This window comes from Hyla sarda, chromosome 2 (genome assembly GCF_029499605.1).
Source record: "Hyla sarda isolate aHylSar1 chromosome 2, aHylSar1.hap1, whole genome shotgun sequence".
Lineage (NCBI taxonomy): Eukaryota > Metazoa > Chordata > Amphibia > Anura > Hylidae > Hyla > Hyla sarda.
The window spans coordinates 367,031,219-367,047,478 of record NC_079190.1 but is presented as its reverse complement, the minus strand read 5'-3'; the positions used below and the strand labels follow the sequence as shown (position 1 = coordinate 367,047,478).

General features: G+C 40.2%; 1 protein-coding gene across 4 annotated transcripts in view; it reads right to left on the bottom strand.

Annotated features, from left to right (window-relative positions):
* Positions 1-3: 3 nt before the first annotated feature.
* Positions 4-16,260, bottom strand: part of TRIM33 (tripartite motif containing 33) — a 140,479-nt gene continuing 124,222 nt past the window's right edge. For 2 of the 4 annotated variants that reach the window (XM_056558381.1, XM_056558382.1), the window contains exons 16-19: positions 14,010-14,133; positions 12,415-12,489; positions 8,770-8,922; positions 4-1,708 (exon numbers count right to left, since the gene is read on the bottom strand). In XM_056558381.1, the coding sequence (XP_056414356.1) occupies positions 1,496-1,708; positions 8,770-8,922; positions 12,415-12,489; positions 14,010-14,133 (565 nt within the window). In that variant the 3' untranslated portion in view covers positions 4-1,495. Of the gene's footprint in view, positions 1,709-1,791; positions 1,843-8,769; positions 8,923-12,414; positions 12,490-14,009; positions 14,134-16,260 lie in introns of all 4 variants that reach the window. The other 2 variants (XM_056558380.1, XM_056558379.1) reach the window with 2 other exon arrangements.

Genomic DNA, 16,260 nt, shown 5'->3' with positions numbered 1-16,260 from the left:
GGGCATAACTATGGTTTGCTTAAAATGATAAATGGATTTTATTGGGGTATTTCTAGTGGACATTTTTACCACTAAGTGGTTTCATGATGTTGTGCAGTAGTAGCAAGCTCTGCATCGAAAAAATAAAAAATAAAAGAAACCACAAAGCATCATAAAAACAAGTCTGGAAAGGCTGCTGCCTTGAGGCAGTCAGGTTTTATGTACAAGTAAGACAGAGTGAGCATAGCAAAATTATACATTTTTAAACTAATTAAAAAGATTAAAGTAACTCCAACTTTGATCATCATTTCAAGTTTATCGCTACATAAAAAGGTTAGGAATTCTGCTTAAAATTTTTACAACCAAACGCTGCAGTTTAACCTTAGAATTAAGGGCCTCAAAATTGCAAACCTCTGTTGGTTCAGCATCTGTACAGTTATAGTGTATTATGGAAGGAAAAGTATTAACATCAGGTAAAGAAAAGACAAAAAAAAAACATGCATTACATTCCCATAATATACTGCAAAGTAGTCTTCAACGTGGTAATATATACAAAGCGAGAGGTGTAAGAGATGATTAAACTCTGATACAATGTTCAAAATTGGAGTAACTCTATAAGGAAGACCAAGTTTTTTTAATTCTCTCAAATATACTAACAGTTTCTCTCTCCTCATTTGGTGTTAAAACAGGATAAAATCAAGAATATTTAACCAGTTACTTAATTTATTTTCCTTGTCTTGGATGCAAGACAACAGCAAGGATTGACAATCTGTTGTCAGAAATAATGCAATTATGGATTTATGAACACGTATAAGCTTCCTCATATTTACATAGCAAAAGTTAATGTTTTTATGATCCAAGTTAAACTGTTTCCTTCACAAAATATATATCTATATACCAGAATCTTGAAGGATAACCCACTCAAGCTAAGCACTCAAAAATGTAACAAAACTTGGAAATGGGGAACAATTACAAATTAATCATTCAAAAAGCACACTTAAACCTGTACCATGTTTTTGCTGATCCAGGAGTCAAGCTACAGAGCAGCCTGACGGAAAGGTGTTACAGTAAACTGCAATTACTGGTCCAATCTTCAACAAAGAAATAGAACAACAAGCAACAACAACCACTTATAGGTCCACTTATAGGTCTGTACAAAGAACGGTTGAGAAATCCAAATCAAGGGAAGAAATTGTCAACTTTTCACAAAACCTAACTGAGATTACGAATTGACTGTTCCTTGTGAAAGGAGTCCATCAAGCCTCAAATTAAAAATATAAAAAAAAAAAAAAAAAAGCAAGGGAAAAAAAAAACTAAACAAAGTGACAATAAGTTTCCATCTTCTTTAAAAGAATGTTCATCTCTTCTGTACAAATTGGTTGATCTAATACTGTCTAAAAGTTGCCACCTTCTCCTTGAAGGCGGCAGGTGTAGGCGAGAAGATATTCCAGGAACACTTAAATAAGTACATAAAGTTATTTCTCTACAGAAAAATGTCAAGTCCAGGGCATTCAAATCACTTTATATGCACTGGCTTCTCATCTGACTTTAGGCGTTTTCTTCGAGGCTGTACAAAATCCTCATCTGAATCCTCTGTTACTTCACCATCATCTTCCTCCGGTTCAAACTCAGGCAAAGGTGGGAAGGTCCTGTCTGGGTAGATTTCTGGAAGTTTGTCCTCAAAGTATAAAGCAACAGCCTTTCCAGCTTGGGCCACTTCCGAGTCACTCTGTTGGACAAAGAAAAAGAAAATAAATTCACCTTGGGTTATGCACAGACTTCTGCCATGTTTGCGCTGTTTGGAAATCTTACCTGCAGATTAAAGTCTGGTGTTTCTGCATAAACTTGAACAACTTTCATCATCTAAAAAGGACATTAGAGTCAAAAAAAGGGAAAATTGTTTACTCTAGAAGGTTTATAAGAAGGGTTTTTACGATAAATCATGGCCATAACAGTCAAAAATAGTTATGACCAGGTTGCAAGTTAAAAATGTAGGCTGAATCAAAGGGGGCAGTATACTTTTTAAATATGGCAGAACAAATTTAACTGAATTCAACTTCTGGCTGCAAAATCACAGCACTTTATGCTGCCATAAGAGACTGATGCGTAGACATAATATGGGAATAGACAAAATCATTTTAAATTCTATTTTGGGTTGGAAGAAGTCACCGATGACAGCAGTTCAAAGTGATCAAACTCTTCTACTTCACTGGCAGATATGTTAAAATGCCAGATATGTAAAAAAAAGTTTTGTCTGTAAAACATTCAAGTTTCATATTCACTTCATTAGATATCCTATCACTATATGTGTCAGTATAAAAATACCTACTCCTAGTAAAACAAAAACTAAGTTTTCTTCTATCCCTTCCCAAAACTGTATTCAATTTTAAGCTAAGCGACATATTGAATGGTACAAATTAGCACAAAAGCTGACAAAAACTAAATGTTTCACTATTTAGGAATATTCTGTTGGCAGAAAGACACATTTCATTCTTATCAAAATAAAAAGGAAGCACAAAATACCAGCCATCAAGTGCTAAATTCAAGCAAATATGCTTTTAAAGTCATTTTCAACCTTATTCAGAGTAAGGAGCAGACCATAAAAGGAGGTCAAGTAAAATTATAAGCTTTATAGGTTTCTTTTCTGAAAATATCCTGAGTGCTGGCTTTGAGAGCCTAAATAGACTTTCTAATATTAGACATTTTAGTTTAACCACAGTTGAGGCAGCCCATGACTTGCCAATCCAGACAGAAATGGCTGTGTAAGTGTGCGTATCTCTGAATTTTATGGGAATATTAAAGGGATAGTACCACATTTTACTTCTTATCTAATGATAGGGGATAAGTGTCTGATCCCAGTGTGTCTGATTGCTGCGACCCCTCCTGAAATCTCCTGCACAGCACCCCAACTCTCCTCGTGCACAGATCTCCCCCTTCTTGCATCTCTATGAGAGATCCACAGAAACATGAGCGCTGTACTCATATCTCTATCTCCTACATAGATGCATAAAGGAGGCATGCCGGCCTCCAATGCATACACGAATAGAGCCCAGGCACTGTGCAGGAGATCGTAGCGGTTGGACCCTCGCAATCAGACACTTATCCCATATCCTTTGGATGGGGGATAAGTAGTAAAATGTGAGACTACCCCTTTTAGGTGAGACATCCTATTTGACCAACAGATGGGGATCTTAGGCAATTATGATTTTTAAGGGGTCCCATATCGAACATGTGAAAACTCTTTGAAAAAGAGAGAACAGGATAGAGGATACACACTTAAGAGGAAGGAGAGGTGCATTATAGTTTATTTGTTGAAAGGAAAATCTTAACTTTGATCAGTTTGTAGCTGCAGTACAGTCACCTTCCAGGGGCTTATAAGAATGGCGCTAAGTAATAAAAAATATACAGTGATGTTACTACTGTTACGACAGTACAATAACCAGTTTTATCAGTTATGGTGCAGACTTAGAATAGTAATTGCTGATATTTGAAATAAATACTATTAAATATTTCTTCCCACTATATTATGCCTCTTGCAGTTAACAAGGACATTGGTAAATGTTAAAGGAGTAATCCGGCCAAAGACATCTTATCCACAATCCAAAGGATAGGGGATAAGATGTATGATTGTGGGGGGCCTGCTGCTGGGACCCCCGCGATCTCTGTGCAGCCCACACATTCTATGCTGGGCTGCTGCTCCAGTCTAAGAAACCTCTGTGTTTCCGGGACTGGAGACGTGACGTCATGCCATGCCCCCTTCATTCATGTTAAACCCTCTGATATACATGGAGGGGGGAGGGCGAGACTTCAAGAGGTGGCATGGTGTGACGTCACGTCTCCAGTCCCGGAGACACAGAGGTTTCCGAGACTGGAGCAGCAGCCCCACATAGAATGTGGGTGCTGCACGGAGATCGCATTCGATCGATTAGACATTTTATCCCTTATCCTTTGGATAGGGGATAAGAAGTCTTTGGCCTGAATACCCCTTTAAGATTTATAAAGTTTATATGATTTACATATCACTATAAATATTTAGGTAATTTATCAACTAGATTTTATATTTTCTAACTGTTTTAATTCCCAGATTGTAGTTTTCTTTTATTCTTTGTACCGGATTATGGGCGCAGCCATCTTGCCAGAGCTGCTAATACCACTGAAAGGTATGCTGCAGCTCGGAGATTATAAGAATCTATGAACAGGAATTATTCACTGACTTCTATGGCAGAGTTTCTTAGCCATGCTGTGTGCCATATGCAGAGGTCAGTGTGCAGGAAGGGTTAGGAGGGGAGCTATGGCCTTCAACTATTGTCAGTTTTATATATATTCAAATTAATAGAGAGATTCTGTAGCTGCTACCTCTGACATAAATAGGGTTTTGTGGCTTCTCAGAATTTGTCATATATTGTCAAATTATTTTCATGTTTGGGTATATACTAATCAGAACTAGACATAACCCACCAGACAAATATAATGCAAAGTAATGTGGACACGCAACAGATATCTAGAGAAAGTGCGGAGTGGCATAACACTCTACTTTCTGTTGAATCATGTCCCTTAATGACTGGTATTTCATGAGAATTCACCAGCTAAATAAGCAGAAATAAGAATGCATGCATAAAGACAAAGATGAGGGAAATGTCATCAGGCACAACATGCTTGCAAGTTAGGGTACCAACAATCTAATATAAAATACTATCTATTCATCATAGGGGTACATAATAAGAATGAATATTTTTGGCCTATAATTTAAACTGATGCATTTACTCCAGACAGAAATGGTCAGAAGCGCAGCAATTACAAACTTTAAAAAATAACTTGGAAGTTCTAACAGAAAGATCTCTGTGGCCACAGACTGCATAACTCTTAAATACAGTTGACCTTTTCCCAGGGTTTTGTATTACTTTAGCCATAATTTATTTATTTATTAATTAATTTATTTTTTTAAGGTTAAAGGAGTTAAATTTCTCCTTGGTCCTGGCTTAGCTGTGAGAGGTCTGTTGATGCAGGTCCGGCAAAGAATTCCCAGTTTGTTTCTGAAACTCCGTCACTGGACTGAAAAACTAACATTTATGGACAGCTATATGAAAAAGTGGTGTGTTTGAGCTGCCATGCATATCCCCCCCCCCCTTTTTTTTTACATTTATTTATTAGGGATGTTCCGATACCATTTTTTTAAGACTGAGTACCGATACTTTAATTCTAGTACTTGCCGATACCAAGTATGAGTACTTTTATTTTAAAGGGAATCTGACCCCAGGATGACCCAGTCTCTGGCGCTGCTTACCGTGCCGATATGTGGGTCCTTGTTGTGTACAATGGAGGTGGCTGCTGTAGTATGAGCCAAGATTTCTCTCTTCTCCATTGGGCAGAACAGGGAATTTGCATTGGGGGTGAGACCGATGTTTCTGGAGCGATTGCGCTGAAATTCACATGGTGAGCAGCTGTAGAAACTGGGTCACCTGCACTATCTACCTATAAATTCAAGTTAGTGCAGGAGACTCTGTAAGATTGCCTTTAATAGTAGGTAGTATCCACTTGTAGGTAGTATAGATAGTTGCAGACATTAGTAGCAGCACCGCTGTAGACCGCAGCCCCCCTTGTAGACAGTGCCTCCCCTGTCCCCCTTGTAGACAGCACCCTTCCCCCCCCCGTGTCCCCTTTGTAGACAACAGGCCCCCCCCCCCCATCCTTTGTAGACAGTGCTCCCTCTTGTCTCCTTTGCAGATAGCAGGCCCCCCTTGTAGACAGGGACCCACCCTTGTAGACAGCACCCCCCCCCCGCTCCGCTGTCCTGTTCTCCCGATCGCATCATGACGTCCTATTGAGGAGCATGTGACATACAGGTCACTCAGCTTCCTCCGTAGCGTTACGCTGGCCGCAGGGGAGGAGGAGTGAAGTGTGTGTCACATGCTCCTCCATAGGATGCCATGATGTGATCAGAAGAACGGGACAGCGGAGCGGGGCCGCACAGCAGCAGATACCGGACATAGGGACATTAAACGAGTCCTCGATACCATGCAAATGCGGAGTATCGGTACATCCCTAATATTTATGTAACTTTTTTTCATATACGCACACAAAGATTATATATATATATATATATATATATATATATATATATATATATATATATATATATATATATATATATATATATATACACACACACACACACACACACACACACACACACAAATTGATTTGTTTTAAATCTACAAAGCTATATAAGCCCTTTTTGGTGTGCGAGCTTTAGTTTATATTCCCACCATTTTGGGGTAGATGTGGGTTTTTAAATCCCTTTTAATCCATGATTTTTTTTTTATTCTGGCATGTTCTCTGATGGCATTAACCAGGTGGAATCAATGAGATAATTTAATATAAATTTAAAAAAACATATGATTGAATAAGAGGACCACTACACAGCCACAGATAACAGCCATCAACCCACAGGGTATATTCCTTGCCCTAACATTCGACTTCAACATGTATGTCAAACATTGAGGAGGAGGTTAGAAAGTACTTTAGTTTTCAAACTAAAAATTTTGCTCTACAATAATGTTAATAAATGCCCTAGAGGGACACTCATCAAAAAGGTTTTTTCCTCAAAACACATTGTACTGACTGTATTCCTCTAACCAAAAGCTTAACACTTCTGTATGGCAGTGTAAATTACTGTCAGGTTACAATCTACTGAAATAGGAAGAGTTTATCTCTAAACTAATCTTATTAAAATAGTAGGTGGAGGATAAGAAGGACAGATCTATTGTTCTTCCAATATGCCTAGATAAACATGCCAAAGACAGACTGAAGTAAAAAGTTCGTCATATTTGATGGCCTGAGCCACCCTGTAAACAGGCACCGATCTCATAGATCGACCTTCATATACAGAGGATATCTGATGGCTCGAGCCTCAGGTGGAGCAGGCCACACAAACAATTGCTGGGATGTGTGGTTGACAATCAACCAATCTTTGGCCCTATTGCACATAGCGATGTCTGTTTGGCTGATAACTGCCACATGTCATTGGCCTTTTAGATGCTGCTTTTTTGATTTTATACAATTTCTACTAAGGCTAAGTTTCCACTTGGTTTTTTTTCTGGCAGTTTTTGGAATACTGCCACTGCAGTTTTTGAGCCAGAGTCAGAAGTGGATTCATAAGGGAGGAGATGTGCAAGTCCTTCCTTTATATGCACTATTCCTTTTGAGTTCACTTCTGGCTTTGGCTCAAAAACTGCAGTGGCAGATATCCAAAAACTGCCAGAAAAAAAACTTAGCCTAAGGGAGTCAAAACAAGAAACAGCTCACACACACACATAATATATATATATATATATATATATATATATATATATATATATATATATATATACACTGCCCCTTTGACAAACAAAAAAAAAATGTAAAGATGTATTAAAGGGGTTATCCAGGATTAGAAAAACAGAGCTGCTTTCTTTAAAAAATAATAAAAAAAATAAAGAAAACAATAAGCACCACGCCTGCCCTCAGGTTGTGTGTGGTACTGGAGCTTAGTTCCATTGAATGGAACAAAGTTGTAATACCCCACACAACCCAAGGACAGGTGTGGTGCTGTTTTTGGAAGCCATTTGCTTTTTTTCTATTTGTGGATAACCCCTTTAATGTAGGTGAGCAATATTTTCTCAGCATATAAATCTGTGGGTGTTATGACAATTGTATGGGTGTGGGAACTGTAGAAATAATGAAAATGATGACAAACTGTGCAATATGAATGTGTGCATTAATGCAGTTTGGAGAAGGCTTTTTGTAAAAATACATCCATGGATGTCCTCTTTTTACCCAAAAGTTTATAAATGTATGTATATCCTGCCACCGGTATGGGTAACTGTGTATGAATGTCTGTATGCATATGTCGAAACTATTTTATTTTTCCTTGCAGGAATTTGTCAGAGCAATGATGCATTTGTGAATACTTTTATGTGAATTTGACAGATGTTCTGTTGTCATGTGCAGGGCAGAAAAGTATCATCTGTGTTTTACCAAAATACTGCAGCTGTGTTGCTCCCTGCCTCTACGTTCTGATCAAAATGTTCCCTGGGAGAGGGTATGGGGCAGTATCCTGACTGAAGGTGTCATGACCTAGATGAGTCAATTCTAATTATTCCTTCATGTTCAAACTGCTGGTCATCCAGGGTTTTAAAGGGAATTGGTCACTAGGTTTATTTGCTTACATGGTTCTGTGCAGCAATTCTCCTCATATGAGGGCGAGCAAGAGACGTGCCACTCCCTCTGTACACTGGCTCCTGACTGACCGCTATCTACCGACACAGTATAGTCAGAGAGCTGCCAATCAGAACCTAATGAATATCAGGGGTGAATGATTGTGCATCTTATGTTTGAGCCTAGGGTGATTAGTGTCCTGGGGAATCAGGAGAACAGCAGTACAGAACTACATAAGTAATGCATCCTTCTGATCAGCGACTTTCACAAGGTTATGCCATCCTCCGATAGACTCTTAAGTAACCCTTTATGTCAGGCCAACAGTGCTCACAGAGGAAATTCAAGACTGAGAAAGTAGTCTAATACATGACAACATTTTCTTAAAAGCAACCAATTCTTTTAAATTAATACATAACTATCCCATAGCTTGTTAAGATGCGAAAAAGATGCAGGTTAATTAGAGCCAAATAAAAATGTATTTAGGTATATAGAGGGAAAAGAAAGGTAAGCAAAGGTAAATGAATATACGCAAAGGTAACATGCACTGAGCAGAGAAATAAAACAATACAGAGTAAAATTAAAACATCAACATACTTCATTGAACCTCTCACAGTTCTTAAATATTAGCCTGACATCTGCAACAAAGTCTTCAGGTGTCTGGTAGTGTTGTGAGTGCTTTTTCTGCAGCTTCTTTTTCACTGTAGATAGATCCATAGGCTTCTTTATTATTTTGTAGTAATTTGGTATCTGGAAAATAATAATAATAATAATAATAAAAATAAAAAACTGTTTATTATGTGCTGGAACACAGTGTGCCCATGAATTATCTTAAAGGTACAATAGCTGTAGCCATCAGTATGAAAGCATTGTAGCATCAACAATTATGTTGATAGATCATAAATGTTGGATTGAGTATGCAAGGGTGTTCTACTTCGATTGCTTCTTCCTCCTGAACAGCACATTTATGATGGAGAGGAGCTATATGGAGCAAATATGTTATCATTGTATGGGCAATGTATCACCTACATTTTTTTTTTACTGATTGGAGCCAGACAGTTCCATTATTCCTAATATGTTCCTATTTTCTGATTTTTATTTTTGTAAATTATTATATGGGCAACTATCAAGCCTGAAGTTTTTTTTGGCCACATTTACAGCAGGCCCGATGAATAAAGAGAACAATACACTAATGCTGTTCCACTCACATGAATGGAAAAAGAGATCCTAGTCTGTTCTGATGTTTTCAGAAGTGATTCTACAGGGAGGGGGAGGCTGATTTGTGCGCAACAGCTATTGTGTGTACCTCTATTATCTATACACTGGTGTCACCTTTCACTGTACTCCTGTCTGTGAAGGAAAATACTGCTGGGAAACAATCTGTAGATAACAGTCTCCTGCTTATTTTTAGGCCTAGTGGCCAGAATAGAAACTGTAATATTTCAGGATTCATTTTTAAATACAGAGAGTAAAATGGAAAATTTAAACAATAGGTCATTTTTATTTGATGACTGCATTTAACAACCTAAAAAAAATAAAAACCTTCTTAAGTCCTGTTCACACATAAGTCATTATTTCTTATGGTGCTTCTTTGCAGTGAAATTAAAAGAATCTCCTTTTAGTACTTTTTATGGCCAAAAGTTTGTCAACACTGCTAAATTGAGTTCAATTGTTTCAGCCCCACCTATTGCAAATGACACTGTCATAGAGTGCCACCTTTCCTACAAGTAATTTTGACATTTCTGTCCTGCCATTAAGTATGCCATTATTATGAAGTTAAAGCATCTAGGCCAGTTTTTCCAAAGCAGCGAGCCTCGACCGGTTGAAAATCTACAAATTCTAGCCTTTGTCTGTCTGTGCATTCTGAGCCGAGCAGAGAATAATATGGCACACACAAAATCACATATCCTCTGGTGCATTACTGGCAGTATACTGGATGATCCTGGATCTGGCAAATGCTTGGAGAACACTAGAAGGGATAACTGTCTGGTGGATATTTCAGGATTTATGCAAGGCCATTTATTTCCAAAGATGTCATGGATACAAGGACATTTTAGACAACTGTATGCTCCCTATTTTGTTGAAACAAATTGTGCAATAGCAGAGTCATGATGGAAAGAAAAAGAAAGGACACTCCACAAAGGTCCATAAAGAGAAGGTAGTGTGGGAGGTATGTCCAAAAATGTGGTAATTTTGTAAGTTATGACGGTTCCTAGGTATTTAACGGTATCCCCCCCCCCCCCCCTCCTCCTCCTCCCCCCTGGGGAACTAATCATGTGTGACTCTGGCGCTACTCTGCCAGCCGCAGCGCTATAAATAGTTTAGATGCCGGCCCCATGCGCTATAAATGGTTAAGATGCCGGCCGCATGCGCTGTAAATGGTTAAGATGCCGGCCACATGCGCTATAAATGGTTAAGATGCTGCTGCGGCGCTTTAAATGAATAAGATGCGGCCGCGCCAAGCTGTCACGCCCCCTGCAAGCGCTAAAAGCCTGGCTTTTAGAGCTTGCATGGGGAGCCGACAGCTTTCCGCTCGCAACTTAAAAGGAAAGCTGTCAGATATTTTTTCCTGCACTATCCACAGTATTGGTGGATAGTGCGGGAGACGCCGATTAAAACGAGCCCTACCATACCCGGATCCGCCCGGCCGTTCGCCCGCAATTGTAGTTTTATTCTATGTGTATATCTTGCTCTAACTGGCACGGGCGGGGCTTCTGCAGGTTAACTGGCACTGACGTCAGTGCCGCTTATGAATATTCATCCCCCCTCCCTCCAGTTAGGAGCGGCGAAGAGAGGCAGAGCTGGAGGAAAAGGGGGATGAATATTCATAAGCGGAGCTGACGTCAGTGCCAGTTAACCTGCAGAAGCCCCGCCCGTTACAGCAAGATATACACATAGAATAAAACTACAATTGCGGGCGAACGGCCAGGCGGATCCGGGTACGGTAGGGCTCGTTTTAATCAGCGTCTCCCGCACTATCCATCAGTACCTGTGGATAGTGCAGGAGAAAATATCTGACAGTTTTCCTTTAAGTTGCGAGCGGAAAGCTGTCAGCTCCCCATGCAAGCGCTAAAAGCCGCAACTTATTCATTTATAGCGCAGGCGGTCAGCATCTTAACCATTTATAGCACCGCGGCCGGCATCTTAACCATTTACAGCGCAAGCGTACAGCATCTTAATTTATAGCACTGCGGCTGGCATCTTAACCATTTATAGCGTAAGCGGCCGGCATGTTAACCATTTATAGCGCAAGCGGTCGGCATCTTAACCAGTTATAGCACCGCGGCCGGCATCTCATTAATTTAAAGCGCGGGCGGCTCACAGGATTATTATGATTATTTACCCGATGTGGGGACAGCAGCTGCGGCTGATAATTCATTCATTTGAGGGGGAGGGGCCCGACCGGTATTGAAGTATGGGAAAAAGTCATATCATGCAGGGAAAAAATTTCAGTATTCGGTATGAACCGGTATACCGCCCAGCCCTTGTAGTGTTTCATGTGGATAAACGCTAGTGGCCTGTGCAAAGAAGCCCTGACCTCAACGAACCATATCGAACACCTGTGGGGTGAATTGGAAAGGTCATCTGTAAACAAGACCTAGTCTAAGATGGGTGGAAAATCTTCCAAAGACACCTCAAAATCTTGAAAAACCTTGACCATTTTTGCCCATAACAACAAATCAGATTGCTTTTTTCATTTCGAAAAGTTCTCTGGAACAAATCTTTTTTCCAGTATGCTGACATGAACATAAAGCAATCTAATAGTGTGCATTTACGATTCAATATTTGATTTTGTGCTGATATAGTCATAAGGTACAACTTTCTTCTTTCATCACTTTCATCTTATATACTTTTCAGCAGTGTGTGTCCTACTGCTAAGAATGAGCTAAAAATATTAGTGAGACGATCTGGAGACCTCTAAACATCTCTAAAGGCTATGTTCACGCCTCGGATTTTCCATGAGGAATTTTGCACAGAGATTTCGGAGCAGCAGAGTCCACTTTAATTCAATGGGATTTGCTGGGCTGTGCACATGGTGGAATTTCCGTGCCAGATATTATGCCGGCACCCGCAGTCTCCGGAATGTCCGGGCGGAGACTTTCTGTGTGGATATTCCGTAGTGTTAACATAGCCTAACAATTCTAGCAATTGGTACAATTCTTTATGATAAGTACATTTTTGTTTTAGCTGCAGGTAAACTATGTTTATTAAAAGGTGCAAAAAATAAGATCTTGTACTTACTGATGCAGGAACTGGTTCTTGAAACTCAATGCTTAATTCATGGCAGTAGAGATACAGTAGCAGTCGCTCACATTTCTTAAGAAAAGAAGAGAAAGATTATATTTCTTTTCAAAAAATTTCATTTACAAGAAAAAAATAACTCAACACATTGGAAATCTTTTAAGTAGGATGTGGCTAACAAACTCAACCCATCCTGAGCATTTGGTCTGTTTTTAAAAACAGCCAAACTGTACTGGGCCTGGGAGATTAACATCCTATTTCTGACGAGTTAAGATTCTGGATTGGCCAAGATTTGCAGATGTGCTACAAAGTATGCAAATCTGATTTGCTGAACGTAGAAAGCTGTATTCATAACTAGTTACAGAGTCTGTGTGTGTCCTGAGTTACTAGTTTTTTTTTATAGCAGTACAATGTGAGAAAAACTCGTAAATATGGTTATTGTTTTAATCTTATTGACCCAAAAAATAAAGATACTGTGTCAGTATTACAGTAAAGTGTGCCGCATAGAAACTATACCTAGGGCTGGGCGGTATACCGGTTCATACCGAATACCGATTTTTTTCCCCCTCACGATATGAATTTTGCCCATACCGCAATACCTGTTGCCCCCCCCCCCCCCCCCGCAAATGAGTGAATTATCCTCGGCAGGGCGCTGTCCCCATCGGGGAACTAATCATATTTGTCCCGCAACGCTATTCTGCCCCCCCCCCCCACATATGAATAATCAGCTGCGCTGTCCCCACATGTCACCCACATGCGCTCCTCTGCTCATCTTCATACGATTTGCGGGCCGCTGGCGCTAGAAATCTGTACTACAAATAACGCTGAAAAAATAAACGAAACAAACTTTAAACTTACCTTCCGACGTGGTCCCTCCTCATGGTCCCGCCGCTGCAGTCCTGGGGATGGAAATGTCAGAGCCACCAGCCTATCACCGGCCGCAGCGATGTCCCGCATCGGCCGCTGATAGGCTGGTGGCTCTGTGACTTTCCCGTCCCAAGGAAACTGCAAGAGGACCACAGCGCAGGACAGTGAAGACGGTAGCAGAGCAATGGGGGAACGTAGGCAGGTTAAAGTTTATTTTGTTTATTTTTGCAGCCTGGGAAAAGTTATTTGTAGTACAGATTTTTAGCGCTGCGGCCCACAACTCATAGGAGGATGAGCAGAGGAGCGCACGGGGGCGACATGATGTGGGGACAGATGTGGGGACAGTGCAGCTGATAATTAATTGTGAGGGGGGGGGGGGTGTTGGGAGAGAAGCGGTGCCCAGGTCACATGGGGGGTGGGGGTGTCGGGGGGGAATACCGTTAATTACCGTGAAACCGCAATCGCTTAAAAAAATACCGTGATACACATTTTTGCTCATACTGCCCAGCCCTAACTATACCCCTTATTTTTGTAATTACACCTTTCATTTTCCAATAAAAGGAATGGCGCAATAAAAAAAGTACAATTGGTCGTGCAAAAAACAAGCCCTCAAATGGCTCAGTGGATAGAAAAATAAGAGTTGATGGGCAAAGCAGACAGTTCTTGTGTGTGTAGATAACAAAAGGAAGTAGGGACCGCACACATCATGATGGCAGTGGCACATGTACCTTTTGGTCCACAGGATTCAAGCCTTGCACTGTCTTCCCTTTCTTACTGTGTTGAGAATTATCACAATCGTACTCCAGTTCAGGTTTGTTTATGTCTCTACAGAATGTGCAGATCCATTCACCACTAATAATAAAAGGGAAAAAAAACTGTTGTTAGACAAAGCAGTCAATGCTATGGAAATTATGGGCAAAATACAGACAGGTTACAGAATTTCTATAAAGACATTTCTACATCTCTGGCCAGGAAAAATATCTATAGTCCGATCTGACAACGACATTACAGTTGTTTGGGGAACAAAGAGTGGAGAACCCCCACTGGTTGCCAGACAAAGCTGTGTACTGAGTATTCAACTCTTTAAAGGGGTACTCTGGTGAACTGGTGCCAGAAAGTTTAACAGATTTTTAAATTACTTCTATAAAAAAATCTTTATCCTTCCAGTAATTATTAACAGCTGTATACTACAGAGGAAATTCTTTGCTTTTTTTTTTATTTCTTTTTTTGTCTTGTCCACAGTGCTCTCTGCTGAAACCTCTGTCCATGTCAGGAACTGTCCAGAGCAGCATAGGTTTGCTATGGGGATTTTCTTCTGCTCAGGACAGTTCCTGATACGGGCATCAGGTGTCAGCAGAGAGCACTGTGGACAAGACAAAAAAGAAATTCAAAAAGAAAATAATTTCCTCTGTAGCATACAGCTGCTAAAAAGTACTGGATGGATAAAGATTTTTTAATAGAAGTAATTTACAAATCTGTTTCTGGCACCAGTTGATTTAAAATAAAAATACAATTATAATTACGTTTTACATTGGAGTACCCCTTTAACCCCTTAACGACGCAGGACATATATTTACGTCCTGCGCCGGCTCCCGCGATATGAAGCGGGATCACGCCGCGATCCCGCATCATATCGTGTCAGTCCCGGCACTCATCAACGGCCGGGACCCGCGGCTAATACCACACATCGCCGATCGCGGCAATGTGCGGTATTAACCCTTTAGAAGCGACGGTCAAAGCTGACCGCCGCTTCTAAAGCGAAAGTGACCCGGCTGGTCAGTCGGGATGTTCGGGACCGCCGCGGTGAATTCGCGGCGTCCCGAACAGCTGACAGGACACCGGGAGGGCCCTTACCTGCCTCCTCGGTGTCCGATCGGCGAATGACTGCTCCGTGCCTAAGATCCAGGCAGGAGCAGTCAAGCGCCGATAACACTGATCACAGGCGTGTTAATACACGCCTGTGATCAGGATGAGAGATAAGTGTGTGCAGTGTTATAGGTCCCTATGGGACCTATAACACTGCAAAAAAATAAAAAAATAAAAAAGTGTTAATAAAGGTCATTTAACCCCTTCCCTAATAAAAGTTTGAATCACCCCCCTTTTCCCATAAAAAAAAAAAAGTGTAAAAAACAAACAAAAAAAAAAAAAACATGTGGTATTGCCGTGTGCGTAAATGTCCGAACTATAAAAATATATCATTAATTAAACCGCACGGTCAATGGCGTACTCGCAAAAAAATTCCAAAGTCCAAAAAAGCGTATTTTGGTCACTTTTTATACCATTAAAAAATGAATAAAAAGTGATCAAAAAGTCCGATCAAAACAAAAATCATACCGATAAAAAATTCAGATCACGGCACAAAAAATGAGTCCTCATACCACCCTGTACGTCGAAAAATAAAAAAGTTATAGGGGTCAGAAGATGACATTTTTAAACGTATAAATTTTCCTGCATGTAGTTATGATTTTTTCCAGAAGTGCGACAAAATCAAACCTATATAAGTAGGGTATCATTTTAACCGTATGGACCTACAGAATAATGATAAGGTGCAATTTTTACCGAAATATGCACTGCGTAGAAACGGAAGCCCCCAAATTTACAAAATGGCGTTTTTCTTCGATTTTGTCGCACAATGATTTTTTTTCCCGTTTCGCCGTGCATTTTTGGGTAAAATGACTAATGTCACTGCAAAGTAGAATTGGCGATGCAAAAAATAAGCCATAATATGGATTTTTAGGTGGAAAATTGAAAGGGTTATGATTTTTAAAAGGTAAGGAGGAAAAAACGGAAAAACCCTGAGTCCTTAAGGGGTTAAGGACAGCAAAGCTGTTGAGAGTGAAATGGGTATGACGCTTAACCAAGTTTACGGGCATTTTCTTCTAGAATCTTAGTGCCTGAACTCCGGTATGACAACAAAACTCCGACAAACCTCTTGACAGTGAATACTTCAAATAAGCATTAATGTGGAATGTTGATGAT